At 36.2% G+C, this 16,590-nt stretch overlaps 1 protein-coding gene across 1 annotated transcript in view; it reads right to left on the bottom strand.

Annotated features, from left to right (window-relative positions):
- The window catches only part of SEMA3E (semaphorin 3E), a 137,044-nt gene extending 123,213 nt beyond the window's left edge, over positions 1-13,831 (bottom strand). Inside the window, exon 1 of the mRNA XM_005148378.3 lies at positions 13,352-13,831. Within this exon, the coding sequence (XP_005148435.2) occupies positions 13,352-13,466 (115 nt within the window). The 5' untranslated portion in view covers positions 13,467-13,831. The remainder of the gene's footprint in view (positions 1-13,351) is intronic.
- Positions 13,832-16,590: the final 2,759 nt, after the last annotated feature.

The following is a 16,590-nucleotide window of genomic DNA, read 5'->3' on the forward strand; positions in this document are numbered from 1 at the left end:
ATATTCTTTTCCTTTAACACTGTGTTGATCTGGGCAGCCTTCTTGCAGTTCTGTTTTTTTGCTTTAGCATTCTCTTTCTAGAAAGCTCCATATGTATATACATCTCCAAGACTCCCCTGAAAATAAGATCATGTTAAAATCCTACATAGAAGGGCTGAGATAAAAACCTTAGGCCACATCTCCAAGACTCCCCTGAAAATAAGATCACGTTAAAATCCTACATAGAAGGGCTGAGATAAAAACCTTAGGCCATCTGAAAGCAGGGACTACCACATAAACTCTCTTCCAAATGCTCATTTCTGGCACAATCCCTTATTATTGGTAAAGGACAATAAAAATAAGAACCAAACCACACATTTCTTACTTTTAATCCTTTTAATCCTTGAAAACACAAACTTAGTGCCTTTAACTCATATAATAAGAAAATATCTTAAATCTAAATTGTGCTCTGGGCTGAGGTGGACTTCCTTGAAAGAACTACCTGTAACACAGAGAAAGACTGAAATTTCCATAGGAACTACTGTAAAAGATAATTGTATTACCACCAAACTAACAGTAGGTTATCTGACTTCACTACAGAATTACCAGTTTGGAAGGATTGAAAGAGATGATTTGTCATGGTAAATATTATTTGATTTTTTTCTAATGAAAACAAGTCCAAATTCCTAAGAAAATCAGGCATTCTTGATCACTCTGCTCCTTAGGACACAAACCATTCATCAGTTTCAAATTTATTGGGAAAAGGGTGGGGAGTAAGGGTAGTCTACAAAACATTTACGTTTTCCAAGTTTCATGAAAATCAGTAGTTAAGGAATGGAAATACTTCATTAGTCCCTTAACCAAATAAGAGAACAAAATTAATGATCCAGTTAATCCAATTAGCAGGCAACTGGGCAACCAACATATGTAAACTGACTGGTCAACAAGCACATGCAGAAACAATCATACCTTTGCTACTTTTTGTCCACCTAAGGAGCCAAAAATGGGGTTAATGAATATAAAGAGTTCCAGAAATAATGTTGGAGGTTACATGAGAGAGAAATAGTTGCTATAAACAGGGACTTTAGTGTCTGGGATACCATTATGTGTCCTGCAGTGGGAAAACATTAGGGATGAGGAAAGGTGAGTGTGACTTTGGAAGGATTAAGTGACTTGTTAAGAAATAGAGATACTAAAAATGCTAGTTATAAAGAGAATATGGTCTTAGACTATTTAATAGAATCATAGAATAGTTAGGGTTGGAAAGGACCTTAAGATCATCTAACAGGTTAAAGAACAAAGAGAGACGAAGGGACATGCATTACAAGCATATAGGAGACTAGAATACATTTCTTTCACTTTTCATGTTTATTTCATCTTTAATGATGTCCTGCCACGGAGGCATGTCCTTGTTAATGTTTCTTATTTCTGGTGTCAAACATATTTCACTAGGCAAAAAACCAGAAGGAAGTTTTATTCTCACATGTAGGTTAGATAATTCTACTGGGAAAAAAAACAAACAAATATTTTTTTTTTTTTATTTGGCAAGACTTGAATACCTGAGGATCACAAGAGCTCGTTGAAAAATTTTCATAAAACTCCAAAGTGAATCCAGATTTATAGATTATTAACACTTTATTGGTGAGCCAATCAGCTCAACAGAAAAACTCTCAATGAAAAACCAGAACTGACTCTTCTTTCCCCCCAAAAAAAATATTTAATTATAAAAGATTTGGTTTAAAATTGCACACAGACATGTTTTACGGGAATTACGGCTTCTCTGAATCACATTGTATCTCTAATGTTCACCATTCAAAAGAGCTACCAGCAGTTATGTCTTTATTGAGTTTCACCATTTATGTTTTCTGCAGGTGTGAGGTCTTTCCAAGGGTAAAAACCAGTAACTGCTTAGGTTAGGAACCCATCAGCTAACAAGTCCAATCAACAGTGTTAAGGTCAGCCTCAAGGCTTTCTAATGAAATTGTACAAGCTGTTCTTGGGAGCTAGCTTCACCCTTTAGTACTCTCAGATGCATTTTTAAAAGTCTGTAAACAATCTTGTAGTGACTAAGTAGTATCAGCATTATTTCAATCCCCATGAAAACAACTGCAGAACTCCACGATGCCAACAGAAACACACTATTACCTAGTGCTACTGCAATGCAGCTACAAACACAACTACAGGACGCAGGTGGATGTGGTAATAGCTAACCTCTGCCACCAAAATTACAATGTTTGGCAATACCAGATCTTACAGAATGAAGGACCAAAGCAAAACCACTGTGATAGATTTTTCACAGAAATCAATGTCTGCAGAAACTTACCATCATGTGAACAGTCAAGCACAGAAGCCAAATGACACCAACAACGTTGTAGCAGGATTTCAGTTAGGGATATAATGTATGACTAATTCAGAAAAACTCTGAAGCACCTTTTTGTCATAGACTAGAAATCTACTTTTTTATGTTAATTTATAGTTTACTCCTTTTAAGGTAAAAAACATGCTAAGACATGACAAATCTAAATCTGATATTCCCCATGGGTCCTGCAATACTCCCAGGCAATAGTATCAGATATCAGTACGTGTCAATATGTCTGTTACCTTTCAGCTATCCTAGGGTAGACCATTTCTATGCTGCTGTCAAATTCACAATGCACTTCAGGAACAGTTTCACAAGAATGTATAAACATCAGTTATTACTATTTTCAGATCTCCATGCTGCAGGATTTTTGGTTTGTTTTACTTTTAAATTAAGAGTATAAGGAGTTTTCAACAGCCCAGAGATCTAATTTTACAGCTCAAGGGTTTTAGTGCTATTACACATTAAAGCAGTAAATGTGAAACCACAAAAAAAAAATCCAATCCATTAACATAATATTATGAAGTAATTGGTATGTTTTCTAACAAAAGGGTTGTTCCATGTCAAGAAAATTATAGAGGCCTCATATAGATAGCACTTGCAATATCTATTTCACAATTCCAAATGACAAGTACCCACAAATATTAGTGTTCTATATAACCCATATAAGAAACATTTACTGAAATTACAATTTTTTTGGTAACAAAGTCTCAAGCCTTTTCAGAAGTGTTTTACTCAAAAAATAAAACAGAAAATGAAATTACACACATAAATCAAAATTGTCAGAGTTTCATGTTGCTTTTTAATGCCTGAGGTATGGGCAAAATAGAAGAACTTTTGTCATGATTTGTTTTAATCAATCATTCTACTAGGACAACCACAAAGGAACTGTGCCTTAGACTTTGATCTTGCAAACAAACCCCAACTTAACTTTTAATCAATGGAGTCTTTTGTCTGATTAAAGATACACACATGATCAGCTATTTATAGAATCAAGTTTTAGGATATGATCTATAAGGCTGCTTTTTGCACAGTGAAAATAACTTAAACAGCTTGTATGTAACCTTTGTTTATTACTGCTTCTTAGCCAAAAAGTAGCTTGAGCTCTGGCAGGTAGCTTTGAGAGGCTCACCTATTTCAATATGATAGTGAATCAGTTTAGTCTAAGCTGTTCCGAAAACTGCTTTACCTAAGTCAGTATATCATGCTTAACCAAAATCAGCATACTGTGCTAACCAGAGTCAGCATATTGTGCACTGAAGCAGATGTATCACACATGGGTCATTCCTGTGATTCAGAGATAGATGTGTCCAGCAGCTAGGGTAACCCCTTACATTGCTCAAATCACTGCTCAAGTGACTGCACCTTCATCCTCATCTTCCAGACCAGATCAAAGACACACTACTTATTAATAATATATTCACTTATACTTTATCAAGGCAATACTGCTGCAGCTTGTAAGCTCTGCAGTAAGTCATTCTCAGTTAAAGGGCTTTATCCTTGGTAGTGTAACATCCTAGACCTATCATCAGGTATTCAACTCAAATCCATCTCACCTACTTTTATCTGAGTGAAAACTAGGCCTCTGGTTTAAGCTGACAATTATTCTCATTCTACGCTCAGGAGAGACTGAAATACACTTCCAGGCTAAGTGCAACCAAATGCGTCAGTCTTTCAGAAAGCCAGGAGCAAGGAATATCCTGTCAACTCTTTAGTCACAGAAGTTTGTGAGAGGTTTGCTATTGTAACAGTGAAATAAGGCTTCTGTTCTATTTTTATTCATTTCATATATTTAAGAACACTGTGAATTTAAGAACACTTAAGAATTTAAGAACACAATGCTGCATTCAAAGATGTTGGAGAACTGTAACTGTTTATTTTGCCTCCTACACATGAAGCGTTTTCTTTGCAAGAATTCAAGTATTTTACAAGTGAAATCATCTATTGTAGTTTTTGAGTGTTGACCCACAGAAGGTTCAGTAATTCAGCAAGGAATACTATGGAATCAGTAAAGAGCTTGGGACTGTTTACAGCTGGGTTCTAAGCTACAATAAATGTTCAACCTGCTGAATACTTTCACATGTCCTTGATAGCAGATTTAGAAATTATTACTACCTCAGATGCTTGTGTAACCTGAAAATATGCAGAAGGACATGGTCATGCCTAAGATAAGCAGAGAAAATAATGACTTACTACATGTAAACACAAGCAGATAAAGACAAGCTCTTTTTTCAGCAAGAACGTTAATAAGAACAAGATCTTTAAGACAGCTTATGTCTCTCTGGGCTCCAGACAACACATATTTTCAGGGTTTACATCGTATCATTCTCAATTAACTCAGATGAAATATTGAATACAAAAAAAGAATGGGTTTATTTTCCTTTACTCTTTGCTTTTACCACACACACACGGGAAAGCACTTAGCTCAATCATAAATAAAAGGCTGCAGGAGCTCATGGAATTGAGCAACACTTGCTAACCTTTAGCTTTCTGGCTGAAAAATGACCTTCAGTGATGACCCCAGCAAATAGTGCTATCTGGAATAATTCCCTCACATCGAGCAACCTATTATTTTACTATTATTAAGTTTTAGTAGCACTGCTGGGAGAAACCATCAGTTAAAAGATAAACAAGGTACTGACCCTTAGGTATTTGGGGACTGTTGTTTTCTGCAGTTTAAGGCACTTTTCGTTCATTTTGTACAATTTCCTTTCACCAGTTTCGAGAAGATCAGAGTAAGAGAAGGGCAACATCTCTGTGATGTTTATTGCACATCAACAAATAAAAGATATATTTACAGCTGCATTCACCATTTTACTAGGCCTATTAAACAAATGTGTTGTAAAAAAAAAAGCCTATAAAGCAAACTTAGCAACAGTAAAAAGCCCATTGTTTGACTCCCCATGGAAGCTTCAATTACTTCACAGTATGAAGTCAGGAATCCTTTAGATAAAAATAAACACAGAAGTAGAGAATAGATACATTAAGGATGTTAAGAGGAGTGAAGTCTTCTTTCACTGAATGCCTGTCCTCCAAGAGCTGGTTCCTTGGTTTAGAGAATTATTTTGCAAACAGATTGCAAAAAGCCCCACTATTATACTAGAGATATCCAGTCTAGTACCTTTTGAATTTGCATGCAATCATTTTTTTTTTTCTGGGGGAGATTTAAAGAAATAGAAACAGAGGATAAAATTTACATGCTGCACTGAATGAGCAAATTTCCTGAAACCAGAAATTCTTCACTACTGATGAAGTAGAAATGTTAACAACATGATTTCACAAGGATCATAAACATCTATTTTACTTTAGCAGCAGCTGCTGCCAAATCAATCTGAACAAGACTATATATTGCCTGTCATCAAATTCTTATAAATAATGAACATCTTCTGCTCATCAATGATATTTTTTTTTCTTTCTCGTGTATTTGGCTAATAAGCTTTGTTTGGTTGACTTTGGGGGAGTTTATTTTTAGGGAACAATTTTTTTCCCTTTTATTTCTTCTGTATTTTGACAATACTCTCAAGGATCTTTTGAACTATGTTGTAATTGATCACACAAAGAACAAAAATCTCATATCTGTCATATAACCTCCCTTGACTGGAAAGATACCCTTCACAACTAGGTTTCTGATATAAAAACTCCTATCAAGCAAATTAAACTAAAAATGGTAATACAACTTTAGAAGCTAGATGTTATATGTCTATGGAAATTTAGTCTTTGCTAGTATGTTATTACAGGGTTTCCTTTATGTTGACTTTTTAACCTGCAAAAGTATTGAAAACCTTAGTCTTTAATCCATTTCTTGATATTGAAGATCTAATTACCAGGAGCCAAACAATGACAGTCAGGTGAGTTACAGAAAGTAATATGGCACCAAGTTTCTCTGTGGAAGGCAAAGGGACAACAGGGCAGTGAGTATTGCTATTTCCTGCTGAACTTCATTGATTTTGTACTGTGAAATGTATGAGGTAAATGGATAGCACTTCCACCAGGCAAATGAAGTTTTAGTCTGAAACACTGCACTGAATTCAAGGACAAATCTTAAGTCTTTGTATGTAACTGGAAGACTCCTGTTGGCTTTTAATAAGATTTAAGCGGATTCTGATTGACAGAAGAGGTAATAAAGCATACCAAGTACTATATTGAGACAAGGTAGCAAGACATGACATAACCAACCACCAATTATCTACTTTCACCTGAGACTAATAAAAAGTAACCTAAAGATGAGATTCAATTTTTAGGCCATCAAATTTTTTTTTCAGCTACATGAGTGATCCAAGTTTTGCAGCTATTGGCTACACACACAGTCTGTGTATCATGCCAAGGCAAAGATGTTTGGCAGGCATCATTTTGTTGACATCTTTGTGGTTACAGAACTCTTGTACATACTTGCACAGAAACTGTAAAAGAAACCTTTTACATGCCATTATATTCCTGAGGTTCTGTAAATTACAGGTAAAACAAGCATGAGAGTCTAGAAGAGAAGTAAAGATTCATCATTAAGATTATATATTCACCAGAGCAGTGTGGCTAAACAAGGGACAAAGGAATTTGTCAATGTGAGACGATAAAAGTGGGGAAAACATAGTTTGGTAACATTTGATTTTGAAACTATGCTCTGAGACAATTTATGATGGTTTTGTTTTAACATATATAGTAAAGTCATTCAGTTCCTCAGTGATGGCCATTTACTTTTTCCTCAATTTAATAAAAGGTTTTATTTTAAAAACTTCTCAAATATTATTTTTTTCAGAGTTATCTATCTCCTTTCTTTGGAGGAATTTGGAATTATAACTAAACTACACTACTGATTTTTTTTATAATGCAGTTTTTTCGTTCTTTTTCCAACATTTTGTTTCATGTTTAATCATGCATACTTAACTGATTATTTAAATTTTAAATATTAACTAACCAACACAAAACATTGTAAATAGTATACTTAAGAGGGCTTTTTTCCTGTAAAACAAAGATAATAATCTTTATCGCTGCAGGCTATGGATTTCTTTAAGAAATTAAGAATTTTCTAATTAATGCTGGTTGCATGCTATAACTTCATCATATTTGCCTGGTTACATGAAGAAAACCAGGGTGGCAGCTTAAATAATATTTAATATTCCCATTGCACACTTTTGGAATATGTATTGAACATAAGTTTCTCAAAGGTCTGACACAGATGCTCACTCTTGCACAACTTCTTGTAAACCATACAAACAGCATTAATCCTATTTCCATTCAAAGAAAGTGTAACACTTGCTTTCAGTGAAACAATAATGAATACAATATCTGATGAGGAGTTTAAAATAGCAGATGGTGTTATCACTTTGAAAGCAGGGAGGTAGCTGCATAGAAGCAGCAGCATGCAGGATATTCTGGTCTTGCACCTTCAGATGGTACTTAGTTCTTTAGAGCAAAAGCAGAAAAGTGATTGATGTTACGCAGCAAACAGTCTGCTTCTTGCATCCCTGGTGGTGGTGCTTATCACTTCAGAGTTCTGCTACAGCAATACTTACAGAAGCCTTTGTCAACAAAATGTAGTTATGAAAGGAAGGAGCATGGATTCTCTGCCAAAAAATTCCTCTTTGTGAGTAAGTCCCTCTAGGATTACTTGGAAACACTCCTGAACTTACTACTAGTCACCTCTTGTGATACATATGAATAGTAAACCCAAATTTGGTTTATTTTTTTGGTTAAAAATGACTTGTCCAGTGAGAGAAGGGATGCTAAAGCTCTCCTATGTACCCCACAAGTGGTGCAGAAAAATTTGTGCATCTTTCCCTAAGACATTTCTAAGCTGTTACTGTGTTCTATGTGGACTTGGCAATTTGGGTGAGAAGAGATTGCTTATTATCATTTTGGTTATCAGCTCTTATTCCCAAATACATTTAGATGTGGAGTCATAATAAAGGCTAACACAGGTCTTTACTTACTAAACCCTTGGAATTATACTGTTTTTAACTCACGGTAAGAAAACTCCAAACTTCAATCAATTTTTCAATACACACACATGTATTTTATACATACATATGTATGTATGTATATGCACACATGTAATCTTTTTACACAGATTTATCTAGATTACATGTAAGCACAGATCACAGGCTAAATCCTTATTCTGTTACATTCAAGATGATGTTTATCTATAATGAATTAACATCTTTCTCAAACTTAAATTTGCCTTGGTAGGAAAACTAATTTTTCCCACATATTCAAAACCAAAATTCTATTACAGTGAAAGCTGTTAAAAATAAAATAGACATTTTTGTGCATGAAACTGAATTAGTCATGATTCAGTTATGGGTCATGTGGCTAGTTATTAATTAGCTATGATATATGTGGCCAGATGATTAGCAAATGGAAAATCCTCTAACGTACTTACCTAGGTCCGGATTCACAAATATCTGTCTAAAAATTCCCTACCTTTGTATTACTCAGTTTTACCATCAATCCCTGAGTAAATGTTGCTGACACCTAGCTAGAGAACAGACACAGAAGGATATCATGGTTAAGCATGATGAAACTTCTAGTATTAATTAAAATGAATTGTGAATTACAATTATCAAGAAAGTTATAGGAGGTGTGGTGAAAGTCTGTCTCCTGCAAATGACAATGAAAAGCTTTTTTCTGCTATAACAAACCACAGCGGACCTTAAACATGAATAAGCAGCCCTAACAAACCAAAATCCTTCTACATTAAATGTTTCATATTACACATTCTACATATTAGTATCTATATATGAACATGGAGAGGATAACTTTTCTTCTTTAACTTTTCAGCTCTCCCTTCCTTAGTTGTCTGCTGCTATTGTTTGAAATATTTATGCTTGGACAATAAATTTTCTAAGCTGTATTATTTACTTCTAAATTCAGTCTGTTCCTTCCGCCTGCTGCTTCTTGATTTTACTGTGAAAAGTAACAAAGCAGTTCCTGCAGCGTGTTAAAGATAGACATTTGGATGGATAAGACAGGAACAACCGCTACTTAACCTTACCTTTTCCAGACAAGATGTGTCCAATGCATAGGTACACAACCTGAGATCAGGAGATGACAAAATCCCTCAAGTCACTGCAGAGGAATGTAAATGGGTAAAACAGACAACAGATCCCTAAAAATCTGCAAATTTCACCACATAACTGTCTATACCAGGTCCCATTGCTGCAACAAAATTGTACAGACTGCTGTAGGAGCTCAGCAGCTCAGTTTCATACAGTATTAGCTTTGCATTTTACATACTCACAATCTAGAGGAAACAAACCACAGCTAGAAATACACTGCAGAACATGCGTAATGTTTGATTTATACTATTACATACTTCATGGCCTCATCAGGCCTACATGTTTCTAGTGTAGCTCTATTAGGCTTGTATAAATATATATCTCCTGTCCTCTGGAAACCCAATCCATTTCAATCTGTAATGAAAACAGTTTATTTTTAACATACAGTGTGTGCTGATTTCACCTTAATTATATATTTCCCATTGTGAGAACTCAAACTGTGGGACACTGGGAAAGAATTTAACCAGCAGCCTATAAAGAATAGGGCTGAAGCTTGGCTTCCATTAACACCTCATTAGGCAGAGCCTGTACTGCATGTAAAATGAGCTAATGATTTTAAATGTAGTTGTCAACCTATAACTTAATAATACAGAAATTTATTTCTCTCTAATACTGAGCAAACAATACTACACTTTTATCTCTACAAATCAACATGAAGCTATTGGAGTACATTATTACCGCAAGCAAGATCTTCATTGGTCATCATCAAATACTGACCTTTAATGCTATCATACCACTAATACCACAAGTGGTACTGATTGCTGTGCAAATTTTCTGATAGAAACGAGCTGCCAGCTTGTGAAAAACAGCTGGTTATAAATATAGTTCAGCTTGCTAAAAATGAAGTTAGAACCATAAAATGACTGGTGTGACAGGATTAATTCTAATCCCATATAAAGGAATAGCAAAATTCTTGTGTTTGAGTTTACTGTGAATAAAGACCATCCTCTACCCTACCAAAAAATACCATTAACTTTGCATTAACTTGACAGGTTTTACAGTAGTTCAAGAATGCAGAACTTAACTCCCACTGAAGCTGAGTAAATGGCCACAGAGTCAAGCAGGGGTTGCACATTATATCTTTTAATTGGCAAGGGGATTGTGGTATTCCTATCCATCAGGTGACCCCTCTGCACAAAGGTTAGGACATGATCTTGTTGCAGTGGCTTTGGAGATATGCATGCGCTGCAGGTGAAGGTTGGTTTGCCATGAGAGCAAAAAGCTCTCATTCACTGTCATTCCACTACACTTTCACTGAGCATCACTTAAAAGCAAAATTAAAAAAAAATGAGAATTTGTAAAAATCACAGTCTCTGACTCATGGAATTGTTGTCTTGGCTCTTTAAAATAACAAGATTTTAAAAGAGAACAGTTTTAAGCAATTCATCCATAACAGAAAAAAATGTCATGCCCATAAACCTCATCATACTCGTCATGAAAGCTTTTAATTTACCAGTTAGTACTAGCCTGTCTTGGCCTGAATCCCAATTAAACACCAGCATCCACGGTTGCAAAGGGAGGCAGTGAGCAGGCCTGCCCACTTTCATGTTCCAGGCTATTTGCAGTGGAATTTTTAACTAAATTTACAGCTACTCAATGCTGAAAATTTACACATATGGGCTTCATTGTCTGTATCACACAACTCACAGTACAGGCTGGAGCGGCTTTGTGAAGAGGGTGCATGACCACCTCTTCATAACTACCCCATGCCTAGCTGGTACCCACAGCAGCCTTTCTCTGGAGTAAATGCAATTAAGATGAGGGACCCTCCTGCTGTTCTTGTTTGATTAGTGAATACAGCAACAACATTCACTCATTGTCTTCATGCTTGGTCACTACATTCTTTTGGATGGGAGGACTGCAATAGCTGTTCCCAGGGTGCAGGCAGGTATGCCATTTCTAACCTTTGGCTTGGGATATGTGGCCAGGCACTCCCTGGTTGCAACACAGCTTGTAAAACCAGTCACATTTCAGAAGTCTGAAAAATGCAACAGGGTATTGTACAAGGAGAAATATAAGATGGTGATGTGTGTTTTCATGGTAGAGAATATACTTGGACAGATCTTTCTGTGTCACTGGATCTGAATGAACTGAAATCAGGCAGGAAAGGTTTGGCCCTCTGTGAGAAATTGATGTTTTCAAATCTCCTTGAAAATATCAGAGCTATGATGCTTTATGGTAAAATTATTGACTCCCTGTTGAAAATGGAAGTAATATGCAGTAGTATACACTGATTCCAGTCAGGGGAAAAATAATTATTTCTAGAAGTGAGCACAGAAGCAGTTAATAGTTGCAGCACCATAATGGGGAGCTTGCCAAAACTGTCAGCTAAGTCAGAGTCCTGAATGTAACAGTAGGTCTATTTGTCTCATATACTGTGCTTTTCTCATCTCCCTTACCCCCTCACAAGCAAACAAATATCAATAATAACAATACCCTTAGCAAATACACCTAGGAATAAATCAATATTTAAGTGTACATTTTCAACAGCAAGAGATGTGACAGGATTATATAATCAGCATTTGCTAGTCATTCCTACCGTACTCTGTAAGTGCAGGCTAAAAAAGAAGTGGTTTATGCATTAAAGGGGTCATATAATATATTTTATTGAGAGCAATTAATTGCTTACTTACAAGACAGCTTTCCATGACAAGTCTTTCTTTAAATCATATTTCACTGCCCTGTAAAAGCAAACCCCATTTCTCATAGCTTCCTAGCAAGACATTCAAACCAATTATCCTATTCAGCTTCTCCTTTCTTTATAATTGGTAATTTAGCTTGCTATATAAAGCACAATTAAACCTTGTTTAGACTAAAGCTGTCTACATGTGGAGCTGTAGCTGATACTAATTCTTAAATCTTACTATACTTAAAATAGATATCCTAATGTACTTCCCACTGCTGCAGCTTAGTTATCACTTTCATAACCACAGAAATGCTCTTGAGTGAATTAGCATTTGTTCATTCCCAGCTATGTCAGCAAAAAGGCATTTTCTTTTCATCTCTGAATAAGAGGTAATATCAAAACATTACTGATTGGCCAACCATCAGTTTATCTTGCACACTTACATTTTTTCACTTCTACCTCAATAACTGTCTGTCATATATTTCTAAGTACATAATCTAAATGTATAATTCTCTGTACATACAAACGTATGTACAGAGAACTGAAATGTCATGGTTGAGAGCAGGTGCTTTTATATATACACAGGATTAAAATCAAGCCATAAGGAAGAGTTTAAATCATATGCAACCCAGCACCGAACAAGAAGATATTCTGAAGGAGCTAAGCAAGAATGCATCATGCACTCATTCTTCTTTAATAATTTAAAACAAGCAAACAAAAGTTATAAGTACTCTACATATGTATGTCAAGAAAAATAACATTTTTTTTTCTTTGGGTAACTCAGTTAAACTGCAAGCAGACTTACACTGGCAGTTAGTCATTTTAATTATAGTGTGATGACACTTGCTAGTTTAGAAAATGAATCATATGGTTGCACAGGAATTCAGTCTTTTGCCTTAGCTATATTTGTAGATGGATAGAATTCTAAAAGTGAAACAGACATTTAATTGTTCAAGGATTACTTGATGCAGAAGAGTATATTTATTCAGCAATAATTTCAGATTATCTTCTCCATTTCTTTTCCCTTCATTAGAGACCAGACATGCTTCTTACAGCATAGAGAATAAAACAGAATGACAAGCAAATATAACATACTCTCAGGTGGAGGAATATTTCAGTAGCCTAAAATCATCACTGTGGGTGCCTTAAATCTCCCTGAATTCAGTAAAGTTAATAATGGATACAGTTTAAGACAAGGAAACAATTCACAAGATTTCTGGACAAGAATATATTACTCTGTCAAAGACCATAATTTAACCCCTATGTAATACATTTATTGAAGCCAATTAACTTGTATTAGTATAAAGTCTTTAAAAATCTGACACACTGACCTACCTTTATGTGACAGACGTAACCTTGGCTGCCTTGTATCTGTTGCATGACATCCAGTCGGTAACTCTAGTAACAAGGCATATAGTGCCAGGATTAAAAGGTCCTGGGCAGATGCCATCCTGCCCAAGATGAAATTCTTGCTCTCTTCACTTAACTGCTGCTGTTTGTTTGCTGTTTTGATGAGTTTTTTAAGGCTCCAAGTTCCACTTCTACTTTCCCAGTGCAGTTAGATATCCCTCTTTGGTCAGTTTGTGGGGTATCTCTACGGGAAATTCAGTGTTCATCAGAGAAGCACACAGTCTCAGCTAGTCATTTGTCAAGCTGTGCAAATGTCATGTAAAAATATTCCCTCCCTAGGACAATTGTTTATAAAGTGCGAGGACATTCCAAGGCATCACTCTGCAGTGTTGTGTCTTGAGCTCTCTTTAGTAACTCTGCCAGTGGATTCGGGAAGAAGCTGTATTTTCAGTCCCTCCTGCAAGGCAATTCATTCAGAAAAGGAGGGAGGGAGAGGGGAAAAAAAAAAAGAAGAAAGCACTCTCCTCCTTGGTGCTCTTCAGAACTCAGCCCCTTGCTCTGACTTGCCAAGCAGCTAGTTTTAATTCACCTTTCACCTTTGCTAATTAAAAACAAGAAGTGCCATTCCCTCCTGGAGTTGCAGGATCCACCCAGCGGGGAAGCCAGGCTGTCAGGCTGCTGTATTTACTGAGAAAGTTCAGGGAGGGCTGAGGCAGTGTACAGTACTAGCTGCTTCTAGGAAGCATTTTAATCCACGTGCCGTGCACTGATTCCTCAATTGCTTCGTGGTTTCACGTTGTAAAGCATCAGGAGAAGGGTCAGAATTCCTCCCATTCCTCTCTTTTGAATAGTCATTTCAGCTTTTGTTCCCAGCTGAGTTTCAGGGGAGGATCAACCCTTGAATTAACTATTTAAGTACATTATCTCTTAGAGTCATTAAACAGCATGCTACTAAGTGGATCAGAATAAAAAGATTCCAGCTGTCCTTCACTTTAAAGAAAAAGCTTCCGTTTTGATATTTTTCCCCTAGTTGTTGTTTTACCCAGTGGCTTCTCCCCATTACACTTTAAATGTCCGTAAGTATGGAAACTTAGGTCATCTATACATGTCAGTATATTTACTTTTCAGACTAGATGCCTGTAGGCTTGGGCAGTATTAAAATATATATATACATACATATAAAAAGAAGATAAAAACCTGAGCCAAGCACTGTGATAACATGATAAACAGCATCAAATTTACAAGTGTCAAGCAGCTACCTTTTATATTACAACTAACAAATACCAGAAAACTTCATCTCTTTTTCATGTCATTCGTAACTTACAAATATACCCATGGCAGGAACTAAATTTTTATGTATCAAGATCTATGCCTGGGTTACATTATTTAAGGAATGAAGTTCTCTGTAATTAAGATCTCAAGCATAAAATGACTTAGAATTTTGTGAGGTGCACTTTAGTCATTAACAATTGTACTTTTTTAATGAAATGGAGCATTAAAGTCATGCTGAGTTTTTATACATCATTGTCTTACACAGAAAAAGAATCTCAAAGAAAGGAAAATTCAAATTAATATATGCATTTGACAATAATACACTCAAACAAATTTGGTAGCCAACAAAAGATAATGATATCTGGAGAAAAAGATTTTAATAAGAAATTTCTGTATGCCAGCAAACTGAAAAGAATGCAGTACAATAATATAGTAAAATGCTAATAATTGTAATAGCAGGATACATAGATGGGAGAAGACAGATCTGTTCCAGGAGAATAAAACATATGAACTGCTAGGTCAGAAGAAAAAAAGAAAAGCAACTTTGGTGAAAAGACAGAAGTAAATCAAGGGAGTTTTATGTCCTCATATCTACCTGTTAGTTCGCCAACAGCAGGTCACGTACACATACCTGGGCTTGCTTTAAATCAGCTAGAAACTGTGCCAACAGCAGTTAAACCACAGGAGCAAGTGCTAAATCACACAGATATTTGCTCCATTTCTTGCACACCACTGCAAGTTGTGTTGAATTTTATGCTGATGTGCCAGCTGTCTGGCAGTAGCTCAGCATGTGTACTTGAGACATTGTCAGTGGAGAAGGTAATGTAGGCTCTGCCTCCAAACACTGACCTCAGCATGAAAGAGTTTATCATCTACCCAATGGGATTATTATTATTGGCACCTTTCTGTAGTACTGAGGTATACAAATGTGATGCATTTGACCATTAAAATCTGCTTTAAAGGAGCACGATCTGGTGCCTGCTGAGGTTAGTGAAGACTGTAGATTTTCATTTGCCTTTTGATGTAATTCTATGAGTTCTTATTGAAATATTGCATTTTTCCTTAAAAAAAAATCAATTATTAGAATTTTCATAGACTTGGTCTTTCTAACCATAGGTTTGACAAATTTGAACATTTCTGATTATGAAATAGTCCAAATGGAATTTTTTCTTTGAAGGATCCTCATATGGGAAACTCAACACTCCTTCAAATTTAATATGTATTCTCAAAAAGAACACAAAACCCAAATGTGAGCTCACACTATGAAAACTAAAAGCATATTCAGTGAAAAAAGCAAGTATTAGCATAAACCCCAAAATCTTGCCTCTGTGTAGAACTCCTCTCCAAGCCGTAGTGGGGTATTTTTTATTGATTTTCCCTGGCTGCAGCTAAGATAGTGGATGCTCAACAGACTGAATTCAGGCATCCTGAAGTGGTACCAGAAAGTTAGTGTGACAAGTCTAAACCAATTTACCAACCTTTACATTTCTGGTTTAATTTTCCAGCTGGGGAAAGGGAACTGGGGAGAGGAAGGGAAAAACAAGTTGCTGCGAACTATGGGCCTTATTTTATATTTGCATAAGACATAGGGTACAGCAGGCCTATTGAAACAAAGCATACATACAAATAAGACAATTTCCCACCAACCTGAGTTCACATGCTCTCACATGCATTTCTAACTCCACACATCCTCAGCCATTACACATCTCCTTGGCTTCCTCAAACACAATGTGACCCAGGGCTGGAGCTCCAGTAGAGTCAGAAATACCCGAAAAGCTGATTTTCATATTTGTGCCTGAGGACAAAGCATTCTTCTCTGAAATCTGATTCCCAGTCAGGGTGGGCCATGCTGGTGCCTCAGGCTCCTTCCCTTGCCTGCTGAGGGAAGGGCCATGGAGCACGGAAGCAGAATCCTTAGCTGCTGCTTGATGTTAAGGCTTTGACTGTTCGCA

The sequence above is a fragment of the Melopsittacus undulatus genome, chromosome 5 (genome assembly GCF_012275295.1).
Source record: "Melopsittacus undulatus isolate bMelUnd1 chromosome 5, bMelUnd1.mat.Z, whole genome shotgun sequence".
NCBI lineage: Eukaryota > Metazoa > Chordata > Aves > Psittaciformes > Psittaculidae > Melopsittacus > Melopsittacus undulatus.